Below are 13,479 nucleotides of genomic sequence, written 5' to 3'. Positions count from 1 at the left end.
CTCTCCCATATTAATCGTCCAATTTTTATATTATACCTTTTAAAGTTGATATACAATTAATGCATTAGCCATTTCAAAATTATTTTAATTTTAAGTTTAAAAATATTTATTTTTTGCTTTAATTTGTTCATGATAACTAATTTGAGACGCCTTAAAATAAAATAATGAAATACTAATATGGGACTAAGTAATATTATTATACTTACTTTTCACCTACTTTTTTCATTACAGTTAAATGATTTTAGAAGAGATTAAAATAATAAACGTTTTTAAATATAATTTATCCATTTTTTTTATAAAAGAAAAAATATATAGAAAAAATTATACATGCCACGGGTACTCAATTGTCAAAAGCGGCAATACCCTTGTATTATGTTTTTTACACCGGCATTCTTTGGATGACTTCTCTGGTTCAGTGCTGCCAAGTAGCTTTCCCTATATTGGGGCGAAATTGTAGGAAAAAGAAAACCCTATCTTGCAACCTTCAAAGGAGCCACCTCCCAATCTAGCCTCTGTTTGGTTGTCAAGAAATCGAAGGAAAATAAATGGATACCCGGAATCTTAAAGCAAATAGGAAGGTAATATTGTAGGAGAACATTTTATAGTCAATCTAGTTTATATACATCTACAATGCTAATAATTTCAATTTTCCGATAGATATACTTTTGATTTGTGATGTTTTGATTAGATGATTCTATTACTTTAGTAACGATTCTCTTTGCAAACTCTTTAGAAATTATGCTAATCTATTGTTTATCAGTCTGAATTGTTTCTTGGTGTTAAGTAGTTGAAAATATCTGAGACCTAAGTTTTTCTAAATAACCTTCTAATTCATCTGGTGATTGCATACTACTCTGTATTTTATTGTATTTTTTTTTAATATTATTATTTAAATAATTGTTTGCCCTTTTTGGAAGAATGTGCTCTAAGTATGTTAATTCGTCCATATAACATTTGAAAGTAGCATGATACTTCAAATGGTCTCTGCATATGTAATGGATGATAAATCTATATATTATATACAAACACATACATTCACACATACATGTGTGTGTATCCCTAAATGGCCGTGAGTGTTGCAATGTTCTGCTACAATATTTTGATATGAAGAAAGTGGCTCTGAACAACAAATATTTTGAATTTTCAGTAGCACATATCTTCATATGACAAAGTCAAGTATGTGAAAACTGAGGGAGGGGAAAGGTGGAATATACTAGCTGATGTGAACCTTCTTCATGATAACTGTTATGTTCAAATGGATGCATCGCCCAGCTTCTGTCATTTTAATTTGGCTAGCTTCTGATCTTCACCGATATCAGTGTGTTTTCATCTCCTATCATGATTCATGCTTGTTTCATTTTTATATCCAGTTCTAGTCTACATGAAAGCAGGGAGCCAAGAATTTTACTTTGGGGGGCCAAATGAGTATTATATAATTAAATTTTAAATTTTTACAAACCAATTGTAATATAATTTTGTTTATAATATAGTCATAGTACATATATCTTTAAAAAATCCAAAAGTTGAGAAAAAAATATTTCAACCTAAATCAATTTTTCTTCAGAAATTATTTCAATTTTTGAATAAACGTTTTGAGTACTTTGATTTTTCTCAGAAAAATATATATCATTATTACCTTGATGAAAGATTAAGAAACAAAATGATTTAAGTAAAACAAAAAATTTGTATGTTTTAAGAAAACAAAATTATTACTTTAGTAACTTATACAAGAAGTAGTCATACAAATGACACATTTAGCAAGTGACAATTAAAAGTATTAGTCTATATTTGTAGATAAGGACAACAATAAGAATGAACTTAAATTTTAATTTTCTGTAAGTTTCAAAAGACACAAGTTAAATTTCTATATTAATTATATTTTGGGGGTGCTATAAAAAATTTGTAGGGGCCACCCCTGCATGAAAGGGTAGCCTTGATGTTTCATGCTGCCAATTAATATAGATCTGCCAAAATTATTTACAAATGCAGTGATTCACTGGCCTGCAGTAAAGAGCAAAGGTGTTGCTTTGGTTAGTTCAATTTTTCCTGAATACTTTTTAATTCTTTTGGATTACTTCAAGTTACCCAGAATACTTTTTATGTGTTTTGGATTTATAAATGGAATTGAGTTAGTGGCCTTATATTGGATTGATCTCTTTCTCTCTGGAGAAACAAATCAGTGGTCGGGTAGAGTTGGCAGGTTTAGCTATTGGCTCTTCTGACCAGCGGTAAAGACAATGATAATCTATTGATAATGTAGGGAATGGCATTTCCATTAAAGTTACTGTGGCATTTGTGATCCCATAATCTTTAGTTCATCAATATATGTGTTTTTTATTGTTATTCTCTAGGCTCATTTTTCTTCCCAAATTGATGTGACTTTTGCATTATGAATGGCATGCGGTCCCAATTTCCAAATAGTAACAATGCACTCATCAGGAAATAGAAAATTGGTGAATGTTTGTGGGGGGTTTGCGATTTTCACAAATATTCTTATGAAGAAGATTGACAACTTGTGAAGATGGGTAGCTCCAGTAACTCTTCCGCATTTTACTGGATCCACACCGTTGTTCCTTTAGGCAGGAACTCTGAAGTGTTTCTACAATATAATATTGGTTCTTCTGACCAGCGGTATAGGCAATGGCACCATTATTGATACCGTATGCTGCATGCATAATAACACTGTAATGTGTGATTCTATCTTTCAAATTGCATAGAGACATTATTGTTTGTTTGGAAACACCAAATCGGTGTCCTGAAATCCAAAATTGGAGGAAGAACTATATTTTCTCAAATTCCAATTTCGAAACGCCGATTCGGTACTTCCAAACATTATAAGTCTTTCATACCTAGCTACCCCTAAACCAACTGCTTGAAGAGAAACAAAGAAAACTAGGAGGGAGAGATATAAAATTAATCAGAATTTCGAACCAGATTTCTCCTTTCATCTTTAGAAAGAAAGAAATAGTATTACAATTGTATTTTTTCAGAACTAGTTTTGTTTCCTTAGCATATTTGGCATTCCTTTGTACCCATGAAAGATAATGAATTTTTTTGTAAATCTGCAAAACTAGATGAAGAGAAAGCAATGCTCATTAATTATCAATTAAAAAAATCTAGCTGGATTCTTAAAATATATACTAAATATATGCAAAACTAGATGTAGAGATATTAATCCTCATAAATGATCAGTTAACCAAATCTAGTTGTATTCTCAAATCTATGAAATTTCTGCAAAACAAATGTAGAGATATCAATGCTCATAAAAAATCAATTAACAAAATCTAGTTGGATTCTCAAGATCTATGACATTTCAACAAGCCTGATTGCAAACAAACTTATTTATACCCGATAGTATAATTTTGATCTAATTCCTCCAACTCTATCATTTTGTAAATTGTTTTTAACTACAAATTCAAGATGTGAGAGAGAGTGGTGGGCCCACCAATTTACTCACGCATTTTGAATTCAAAGTTTGTATAGAAAAAACATTTTCTTTTTCTAAACATATATACAAACACTGGACATGTCTCTAATTTTTAATTCTTGCCATTGATGTGCTTTCTACTTTATTAGCATTGAGTGTGTTTAACTGTTTATAATCACAACTTCGACACATAATAAGCACATATATGCAAATGTTGAGCATATTCTGTGGTAGAGGTTAAATGTGTTCAGCATGTATCCATTTGGGAGTAGTTCATAGTTTCCATTCAAATGATACTTTTGCCTAATCATGTCAAAAAATCCCTATTTTTCCCTCTTCTCCTGCCTCTATCAATTTTTTCATTCATTCTTTTTTCTTTTTCTTTTTTATAATAATTATTTTTTCTAAATATGAGAGTTGCATATGGATGCCTCTTATCATTGCTTTGAGCAGTAATTCTACGACAGCACGTAAAAATTTCCAAGAAGGAAAGAGGCCTTAGTGCCCTTCCAGTCAAGAAGTGAGGCCTGTTTATGTGAAATGGTCTAAAGAGGAGTGCCCCTTGTTATGTCAAATATCAAGTATCACCTTTGTCAAGGACAGTATGCATTGACAATTCAGCGGTGTCTAATACCCCATAATGATATTATGTGCAGCAAAGTTGATAGCTTTGAATGGAAAATCATTAGTCTATGCTGTGAATTATGTGCTTCAAAGTTGATAGCTTTCAATGGCAAATCATTAATCTATTCTTTGATGATTATAGTTAATAACTGGGACATGTAATACCCCTCAAACAAATTTAATAAATCAAATTTCATACCCCTGAAATGCGTCAATGGGCTTGCTTTATCTTTAGAGGGCATTGCTGGTTCAATCTGTCTGAGTAGAGCCTTCATCAAATTCTGTCAGACTAGCAACAATATAAAGGATAAATAAGACAGTCCATCTTACCCTCCTCTCTTTCTGGTTGATATGTATCACTCTCTCATCAACAGAAAGCAAAGTTATAAAAAAAAGATAGGACATCTGAAGAGAAAGTTACTAGAAAGTCAAAACTCTTACTTGTGTGTGTTTAGTTACTTGTTCCTGGCTTATTACCCTATAATTTCTGTTTGAACTGTTGGCATATAAATATCCCTATTTCAGTTTCCAAATTTTGGCATCCTTATATTTCTGCTTTTAATGATTCATGCAGTTTATCACACCATGGCAAGCTGTTCATGGGCCCATTCAAGACGAACGGGGCAGTGTGACAAAGCATCTTCAACGTTGATGGCAATTCAAGGGCATAATCAGCTATTGTCTCCAAGTTTGTGCATTGGGAATACTGGAATCTTGAATACGTAGTTTTTTTGTGTATTCCAAATCGTTGCACTCCTGCGGGTTAAATTGTTATATTGCTATTTCAGGCCATAGTGTTTTCAGTACGTCTTTCTGTTGATTTTGTTGGAACCGACCCAGAATTATTAATTGCGGACTGAACCTAAACTGGGGATGATTGCAGGTGTGCATTTGGATGTCCTCATTGATGTCAACATTTTCAGGAACTCTTTCATTCATGATATACTGTTTGCCCACACAGCTCAACTGGTTAGGCTCTGGAAACGTGAGGTCTGGACTTAAACGATGCAGGTGGTTTTCACTCAATTATGCGCATTCAGCGCTTGCAAACTCTCGAAGAGTCCAAAGTGACTAGCAAAAGAAAATTTCTTCTTTTACCATGCTCTACATTGATTCTAATAAAATCTTGCCTGTTTCTTGACATTTATTTCATACTGTAAACTTGAAATGGTGCATTATCTTATCATCATGTGCTTTGCCAATGGCTTTCAGGGTTCTGAAGGAATTACATATCAAAGTTCTACCGTACATACAAGCATTTGAAGATATAGAATGCCAGTAATAGCAGAAGAAGATGGTTTAATCTTGGAAACACAGTTTTGACTGGAATAAAATCGAGTTACTTTTGAATTCTCTGATCAAGGTGCCTAGACAAAAATAAATAAATAAATAAAACTTTGGAAAAGAAGTGTGTACAGAACAGATTCATCTTTTCTGGTTAAATTTCCGGAATGGGATTTAATATATTGTGCATCAGGACTTGGTAAGAGGATATGATTAAACGTATTGAAAATTTGAAACAAAAATAAAAAAAATAAAAAATTGCCATAGAGATGGTTGAATCATTCATCCAAATGTAAGCGGTTTCTTAACAAGTTCTGATCTACCTAATTTCTTGAAAGTCCTAATAAATTCAAATAATCCGGTGCTAGAACAATTTCATAACAAAAGCTGAATTCTGGGTGTACCCAGAAAACTACTATTATTTGAAAGCCAGTCTTCACCTAACTTCGGAAATCTTAAGAAACACATTTAGCTTGTAATCAAAGTTTTAGAGAAGAAAGCTATCTGTAAATAAACAAAAGTTATATAGCCTTCAATTTGCATCCAAGCATTACATTTAGCGCAACAAAGTTTTCCCATCCTGCAAGACAAAGTAAACTCATCAGCAAAGCAAAAGCTGAGAGAGTTTTTAAGGATGTTTTCTATGGTGTTTGGATTATCCGCTAATAAACAACTGACGACAGAAAAAAAGGTTTCTTTTTTGACAGGAGAGCTTTGATTGATTGATTGACTGGTGGGTTTGGATGGTCCCGCGCATTTCGTAGGCTTCACTTGTGAATTTCCGAACCAAAACGTCTGTGTATTTAATGAGGGCTTGTAACTGCTGTTTCACAGGTCGAGTTTCTAAAACCCATTGGAAGCACAACCATTCACAGGTACTCTTTCTTCTCAAAAATATTCATTACCCATTTTGGATTTCTCTGATACAAAAAGCTGTTTTTGCTTGATTTTGTGCTTGCGATAGGGATCCGGAGAAACCATGGACAACCCATCAACAAGCAATGCTAACAACCTTCAGTCTCAGGTATGCCCATATCAGTCTACTTTTTTAATTATGCCTAATTTCTCCATTAGAGTTATTTTTCCTAGATGGGTATTTTATTGTTTTTGAAATTTTCTCACTCTATACAATACCGACATGAACTTCTTATTTTATTTATTTATTTATTTTTTTTTTTTGGGGGGTGGTTGGTAAATTGACCGACAAACATCAATCCTGTCTCTTAGCTGAAGATGCTAAGTTGGTATCTTCACAACATAGCCCAATGAATCATCTGTTGACTCTTGCCACTTAACAAACTCGTACAGAACAAAAGGACACCAGTACAAACAAAGCTTAGTAATGCCATTGTCAGTCCCTTCCAGAACTCTCTTCTTCCTCATTTGTTGATTACTGTTTTATCACATATTCTAACACAAAATTGTATTGCCAAACTAGAACTATACAGCAGATATACCCTTACAAAACAGATCGCTCAAAAAATAAACCATTTCCAAAAGCTATTTTTGGTAAATAAGATTTTATTCAAAGGCAAAGCCTAACAAGACCAACATAATACATCAGCAAAATCAAAATAGAGTCTCGGAGTTGCCACTCTACTTGAATGTGTCTGTTGGAAATAGTAGCAGGAAACCCATACAAAGAAGAGATCATGAACCTCGCAGCATTAGAAATTTTAGAAACAACATTACTGGCATTTTGACAAACATTGTTGAGACGGTGGATGATAAAAAAAGGCTTCAAATTACCAAATTCTAAATATGTATGGACAAGAAAAGAAAATATGATTATGATCCTCCAAAATACACACACAGAAATGACAAGACATTGAAGAAATAATACCAAGTTTAACTAGCTTATCTTGAGTAGAAAGTCTAGAATAAAAAGCTGACCACACGATGAAAATCAATCTGGGAACATACTAGAGAACCATAGAAGATGAGACCAACTAACTTTCATATTTGGAGGATTAAAGAGCAAAATCAACAAACTCCTACAAACAAAAGGACACCAGTACTAACAAAGCTTAGTAATCCCATTTTCAGTTCTTTCCATTGTCCTCTTCTTCCTCATTCCGATTACTCTTCCCATTACACCAAGTTTCATTACAGATTCTATCACAAACTAGAATATACCCCAGCACATTAAAGTGGTATTGATTTCATTATCATTTAATAATGACTTTAGTATGGTTACTCTTGGGACTAACCATAGCTTTTATGGCCTTCTCATCTTCACTAGCTTTTTCAACATCTAAGCTAAAGTTACCAATCTCTGCTATTTCAGCTGCATCTGCATTGCTGCCAAATCCTCCTCAGTCCTCTCCTCTAACTCTCTCTCTAGACATTGCTCCATTGGTAGATGGGTATATTACTGTTTTGAAAATTCTCTCTATGCAATATGGGCCTACCTGAACCTTTTCTTTTTGGCAAATAGGCCACTATTTGGAAGGTAGCTGTGGTTTAAGACAGGACAGGTGAAGTTAGTTGATGGCATTTTTATGTGTTATCCCCAAAATCAGAATTTTGGAGTCGTCGGTTCATTCTGAGGTGTAAAACATGCAAATAAACTGCAAAGAAATGTGCTTTTAGTTTGAACTGGTATTGGGAATAATGCCTGTGGTCTAGTTTTTCAGCCTCGTGATTGTCAATAAAAATTATGAAATTAGGGAAGATGGAATGTTTCAGATTATGCTTGTGTGAAGGCAACTAATGTTGTCTCTCTCGGAGCTTTGGCAACCACCGTAGGAGGTGAGATGTTGCACCCATTTCAAGGGGGGTGTGACACTTCTCAGTTTGTGCATTACATTTATCCTATTTACCATTTTTGTATCGTGACACGATGTTCTACATGAATCCAAATTGGAAGGACATCATAAATCTTAATATGTTTTTGCAACTTTTGAGTTTCATTGTTTGCTGTATTCCTCTTCTATGAAATTTTCTTTTCCAAGCAATGGCACATATATACCCGGTCAACAAGGATATGGGTAGGGTTGATCTATGATATACTAAATCAATCAGTGCTATTGGTGTCTATGTTTAAAACATGATCTCATACCGGTTTTAGTCTTTGAACAACTGCTTTTTCCTGACAGAACCCAAATGAAAACATGAACAACTCAAGGAGCGGTCTTGTTACTAATATTATACTGAATCATGACTTCTCTGGAGGGCTGCAGTCATGGCACCCCAATTGCTGTGATGGCTTTGTTGTTCCTGCTGAGTCGGGTCACCCTGAAGGAATAACAACAAAGGGAAGCAGCAATTATGCTGTTATTACAAATCGTACAGAATGTTGGCAAGGCTTGGAGCAAGACATCACAGGAAGAGTTTCCCCAGGCTCTACTTATACAGTTTCGGCTTGTGTTGGAGTATCAGGGCCTCTTCATGGTTTCTCCAACATTCAGGCAACAGTGAAACTAGAATACCAAGATTCAGCCACTAGCTATCTATTTATTGGAAGGTAGTGAATTTTGGTCCACATTATGACAGCCCTTTTTTTTATCTAAGGAAACAACTGTGCTAATGGCAATCACCACATGCAGAATTTCTGTATCAAAAGAGGGATGGGAGACATTGGAAGGCACATTTTCGATGTCTAGCATGCCAAACCGAGTTGTATTTTACTTGGAAGGGCCTTCTCCTGGAGTAGACCTTCTCGTAAAATCAGTGGTGGTATCATGTGCCAGTCCAAGTGATTGTGAGGGAATAGACCTCGTAAAATCAGTGGTGGTATCATATGCCAGTTCAAGTGATTGTGAGGTACATATGTTATATGATCTGTTTTCCCTTTTGTTCAGCTTGAAAACAAGGACTTTAGTGAGAAAAAGTGGACGATACAATGATTTGTTGATAAAATGGAATAAGCAGATAAGAGTTAAAGTGCATTAACCAAATCTAGTTACGTAGAAAATATTTTGAAGTTACTAGCTTTTTAAATTTGTAACCAATGGAAATCTGGATTAGTTTTCTTTTTCTTTTTTCTTTTTTCTTTTTTTGTCACCGCAATACTTTGTGATACGTACATTTCTTTCTCATTATTTAGAATACAAGCAGAGGATCTATCACTGCTGGAGATGATAACATCATACTAAATCCCAGATTTGAGGATGGCCTCAATAATTGGTCTGGAAGAGGCTGCAAGATTCTTTTGCACGATTCTATGGGAGATGGAAAAATTCTTCCCATCTCTGGAAAGTTCTTTGCATCTGCGACAGCACGCACACAAAGCTGGAATGGAATTCAGCAGGAAATAACTGGAAGAGTGCAGCGAAAGCTTGCTTATGAGGTTACTGCTGTTGTGCGGATATTTGGTAACAATATCACTAATGCGGATGTTCGGATTACATTGTGGGTTCAAGCACCGGATCTTCGTGAACAGTACATAGGCATTGCAAAGTAAGTTCTTTTTGCTTATGTAATACATTTTGTGGAAACTCTTTGAACGGTATATAATCACTCTTTAAACAGCATATAACCATCAGAAACTGTTTCCAGTTTTTACAAATTGTATCCCACATACTGTAATTCTAGAGTTACTACAGTTGTGTTGCAATAATTTGGTTAGTTATCATATGAAACATATTCAACAGTTCTGAAATTTAATCGTGGAACACTTCCTAATATCCCTTTTTCTATTTTAATTTAATTCAATTTTTTTTTGTTTTCCATACTAGAAATCTACTTTATAGAGGCCATTGTGCACTAGTAAATGCTCAGCTGTCAAAGCGTAAGAATGCAGATATGTGCAAATTATGCCAAATATTAGGGTTGTCTCCAGTCTCCCATTCCCAGCACTCTTGACTAACGAAGAGCATGCTGGGTAATGACCCTTTACTGGAAATCTACTTTATAATGTAAAACTTTTCAGTTGCAAAAAATATATATATATTTTTTGCAATCTTTTGTCCCTGTATGTTGCCTTACTGTAAAATCTGAGTTCCGAGTATATTCCATTTTCATAAAGTGGTTCATGATGCTTATACAAGTGCAGTGCAGTGTTTTGTATGATGGAAATTCCTGTAGTCTAGGCATTCCACATGCAAATTGGCCTTGATGCAAATAATTTTGTTTCTTTCTTTGCCAATTCATACTCACAACATAGTGAATTGTTACAGTTTCCTTCACATTATTTAAATTTTTATCCTTACTCATTAGTTTAAGGCTTCACATTCCTTAAATTAGTAAAAGGAAGCTGGTTTTGTTCTGAAGCTTGCAGGCAACAGACAAGGATTGGGTACAGTTGCAAGGAAAGTTTCTTCTAAATGGTTCCCCTTCAAGAGTAGTCATTTATTTAGAAGGTCCACCTGCAGGAACTGATATTCTCATCAATAGTTTAGCTTTAAAGCATGCGGAGAAAATTCCTCCTTCACCTCCACCTGTTATTGAGGTTGGTTGAATTAGTTATTTTGGACTAGGAATTTCCACGTGTTGAATCTGATGCACACACTATTAAATTTGAATTCGTGTTTTTTAAATCAAATATCATTTTATTTGTTTTGTAGGATGCTGCTTTTGGAGTTAATATAGTTGCAAACAGCAACGCTGTTGATGGAACCAATGGCTGGTTTCCGCTTGGGAATTGCACTTTAAGTGTTGGAATTGGTTCACCACATATACTTCCTCCAATGGCAAGAGATACCCTTGGACCTCATGAACCTCTGAGTGGGCAGTACATTCTTGTTACTAAGCGAACCCAAACTTGGATGGGTCCTGCTCAGATGATCACTGACAAACTGAAACTCTATTTAACATACCAAGTATCGGCATGGGTTCGAATTGGTCACGGAGCAACTGGCCCTCAGAATGTGAATGTTGCACTTAGTGTGGATAACCAGTGGGTAAATGGGGGCCAAGTTGAGGTTAGCGATGACAGATGGCATGAAATTGGTGGGTCCTTTCGGATTGAGAAGAAGCCAGACAAGGTGATGGTTTATATTCAAGGTCCTGCGGCAGGTGTTGACTTAATGCTTGCTGGCCTTCAGATTTTTCCCGTTGATCGTCATGCAAGATTTAAACATTTAAAGAGGCAGATTGATAAGGTAATTAATAGGATATAAGAAAATCACTGAATTGCCTTTTCACTTCACTGATAGGAAATATGAGATGCTATTTACTTAAATGAACCTGAAGCATTTGAAAATATATCTGCCAAGTAGAAATTATCTTAGCTTTTGCCCTGGCATATTCACATATTTGAATGAAGGACCCACCATCATATTATCACTTTATGAAAAGAAACCCCCTCATCTTCGATTAGGTACTTTACATTCAGAATAAACAGGCCTCATCCAACTGCAACGTCGATTTAAAAAAATATATATATCAAGTATCTGAATTAATAAATCCCTTATTATATAACTTATTAATGTGCTAGATGAATGAGTGATTGAATCCTTATGAACATTGAGCATTGTTAGCTTAATTGTGATTTGAAATAGTTCGCATCGTTCTACCATGCAGATACGCAAGCGTGATGTCATCCTGAAGTTCTCAGGATCAGGTTCTGGCAGTTTGTCTGGCACCTTTGTGAAAGTCACGCAATTGCAAAATACTTTTCCCTTTGGATCATGTATAAGCAGAACAAACATAGACAATGAAGATTTTGTTGATTTCTTTGTTAAAAATTTCAATTGGGCTGTCTTTGGAAATGAATTGAAGTGGTATTGGACAGAGCCACAACAAGGAAGCTTCAACTACAAGGATGCTGATGAGCTCTTGAACTTATGTGTGAGTCGTAACATTCAACCCCGTGGTCACTGTATCTTCTGGGATGTTCAGGGCACAGTTCAATCATGGATACAGGCTCTGAACAAAAATGACTTGATGACGGCTGTCCAAAACCGTCTGACAGGCCTTCTCACTCGCTACAAGGGGAAGTTCAAGCACTACGATGTCAACAACGAGATGTTGCATGGTTCATTTTATCAAGATAGATTGGGTAAAGATGTCCGAGCAAACATGTTCAAGACTGCAAACCAACTTGATCCATCTGCCACGCTATTTGTGAATGATTATCATGTTGAGGACGGCTGTGACACCAGATCATCTCCAGAAAAGTACATCCAACAAATTCTTGATCTGCAAGAACAGGGTGCTCCTGTGGGGGGAATTGGAATTCAAGGACATATAGATAGTCCAGTTGGGCCTATCGTTTGTTCTGCTTTGGATCAATTGGGCATTCTTGGTCTTCCAATCTGGTTCACAGAGCTCGATGTGTCTTCCATTAATGAGTATGTTAGAGCTGATGATTTGGAAGTTATGCTTCGCGAAGTTTATGCACATCCTGCTGTGGATGGTGTAATGTTGTGGGGATTTTGGGAGCTGTTTATGAGCCGAGACAACTCACATTTGGTGAACGCTGAAGGTGATATCAACGAAGCTGGTAAAAAGTACCTTGCTCTTAAGCGAGAATGGCTGTCCCATGCTCATGGGCATATCGACGAGCAAGGACAATTTGTGTTTAGGGGTTTCCAGGGGTCATATGAAGTGGAAGTTGTCAACTATAGTAAGAAAGTTTCCAAGACATTTGTTGTTGAGAAAGGTGAGTCACCACTGGTGGTATCCATAAACTTATAGCATTTAATGAATTCTTGCTTCACCCAATAAAAAAATAAAAAATGAAAAAACCATGCTTCATGTGGTACATTTTATGTTTCTGTGGGAAGAAGAATACTTTTGGTAACTTACAGTGTTACCTTGTTGTTATTGGTTGTGTAAATAAACTTGTGCAGAATGTTTGTCTGTTGCTTCCACTGTAACATTCAGAGCAAGGAATAAAGAATCGGTTGTGTTGTTTACTTGTTTGTGATATTCTTCTATTGATTGGGCTTGGTTTTTCTTGATGGTAAATTGGAGAGTTGGTTTTGGAGGAGGACATTGCTAATTAAATAAATGTTATTTATTATGTATTTATTTAATAAGGCAATTATAAATTTTATTAATTTATAATTTAGATGATAATGCTATGCAAAGATCCTAAAAATTTATTATGTTAGATGTGTAATTACAGTCTTACCTTGTAATTATAATTATATTTTTATATATGAAAAAGTGTCACATAATTATAATAATTTTTTAATAAAAAAAAAGGTTGAACATTTTGAAGCGTGTTCATTTTATTTTCAATATTGTTATGTGCT

The 13,479-nt window shown here is 35.0% G+C and overlaps 1 protein-coding gene across 7 annotated transcripts; it reads left to right on the top strand.

Annotated features, from left to right (window-relative positions):
* The first annotated feature begins 357 nt into the window (after positions 1–357).
* On the top strand, positions 358–13,137 carry LOC132276611 (endo-1,4-beta-xylanase 1-like). Of its 7 annotated transcripts, XM_059778110.1 has the most exons (13): positions 358–578; positions 1,148–1,318; positions 1,990–2,030; positions 4,626–4,854; positions 4,935–5,414; positions 6,043–6,210; positions 6,300–6,359; positions 8,434–8,801; positions 8,884–9,100; positions 9,384–9,736; positions 10,550–10,727; positions 10,843–11,379; positions 11,801–13,137. In XM_059778110.1, exons 6-13 carry the CDS (start codon positions 6,142–6,144, stop codon positions 12,914–12,916), a joined length of 2,898 nt encoding a protein of 965 aa, XP_059634093.1. In that variant the 5' UTR covers positions 358–578; positions 1,148–1,318; positions 1,990–2,030; positions 4,626–4,854; positions 4,935–5,414; positions 6,043–6,141; the 3' UTR covers positions 12,917–13,137. The 7 variants fall into 7 exon arrangements, with proteins under 7 accessions (XP_059634093.1, XP_059634095.1, XP_059634096.1 ...); XM_059778112.1 differs by lacking the exons at positions 1,148–1,318; positions 1,990–2,030 and having other exon boundaries at positions 4,935–5,041; positions 5,264–5,414; XM_059778113.1 differs by lacking the exons at positions 1,148–1,318; positions 1,990–2,030 and having other exon boundaries at positions 4,935–5,062; positions 5,264–5,414.
* Positions 13,138–13,479: the final 342 nt, after the last annotated feature.

This window comes from Cornus florida, unplaced genomic scaffold (genome assembly GCF_030987335.1).
Source record: "Cornus florida cultivar Cherokee Brave unplaced genomic scaffold, ASM3098733v1 CherokeeBrave_3.0.0_Hap2_Chr10, whole genome shotgun sequence".
In the NCBI taxonomy this organism is placed as follows: domain Eukaryota; kingdom Viridiplantae; phylum Streptophyta; class Magnoliopsida; order Cornales; family Cornaceae; genus Cornus; species Cornus florida.
This window is presented reverse-complemented; position numbering and strand designations above follow the sequence as displayed.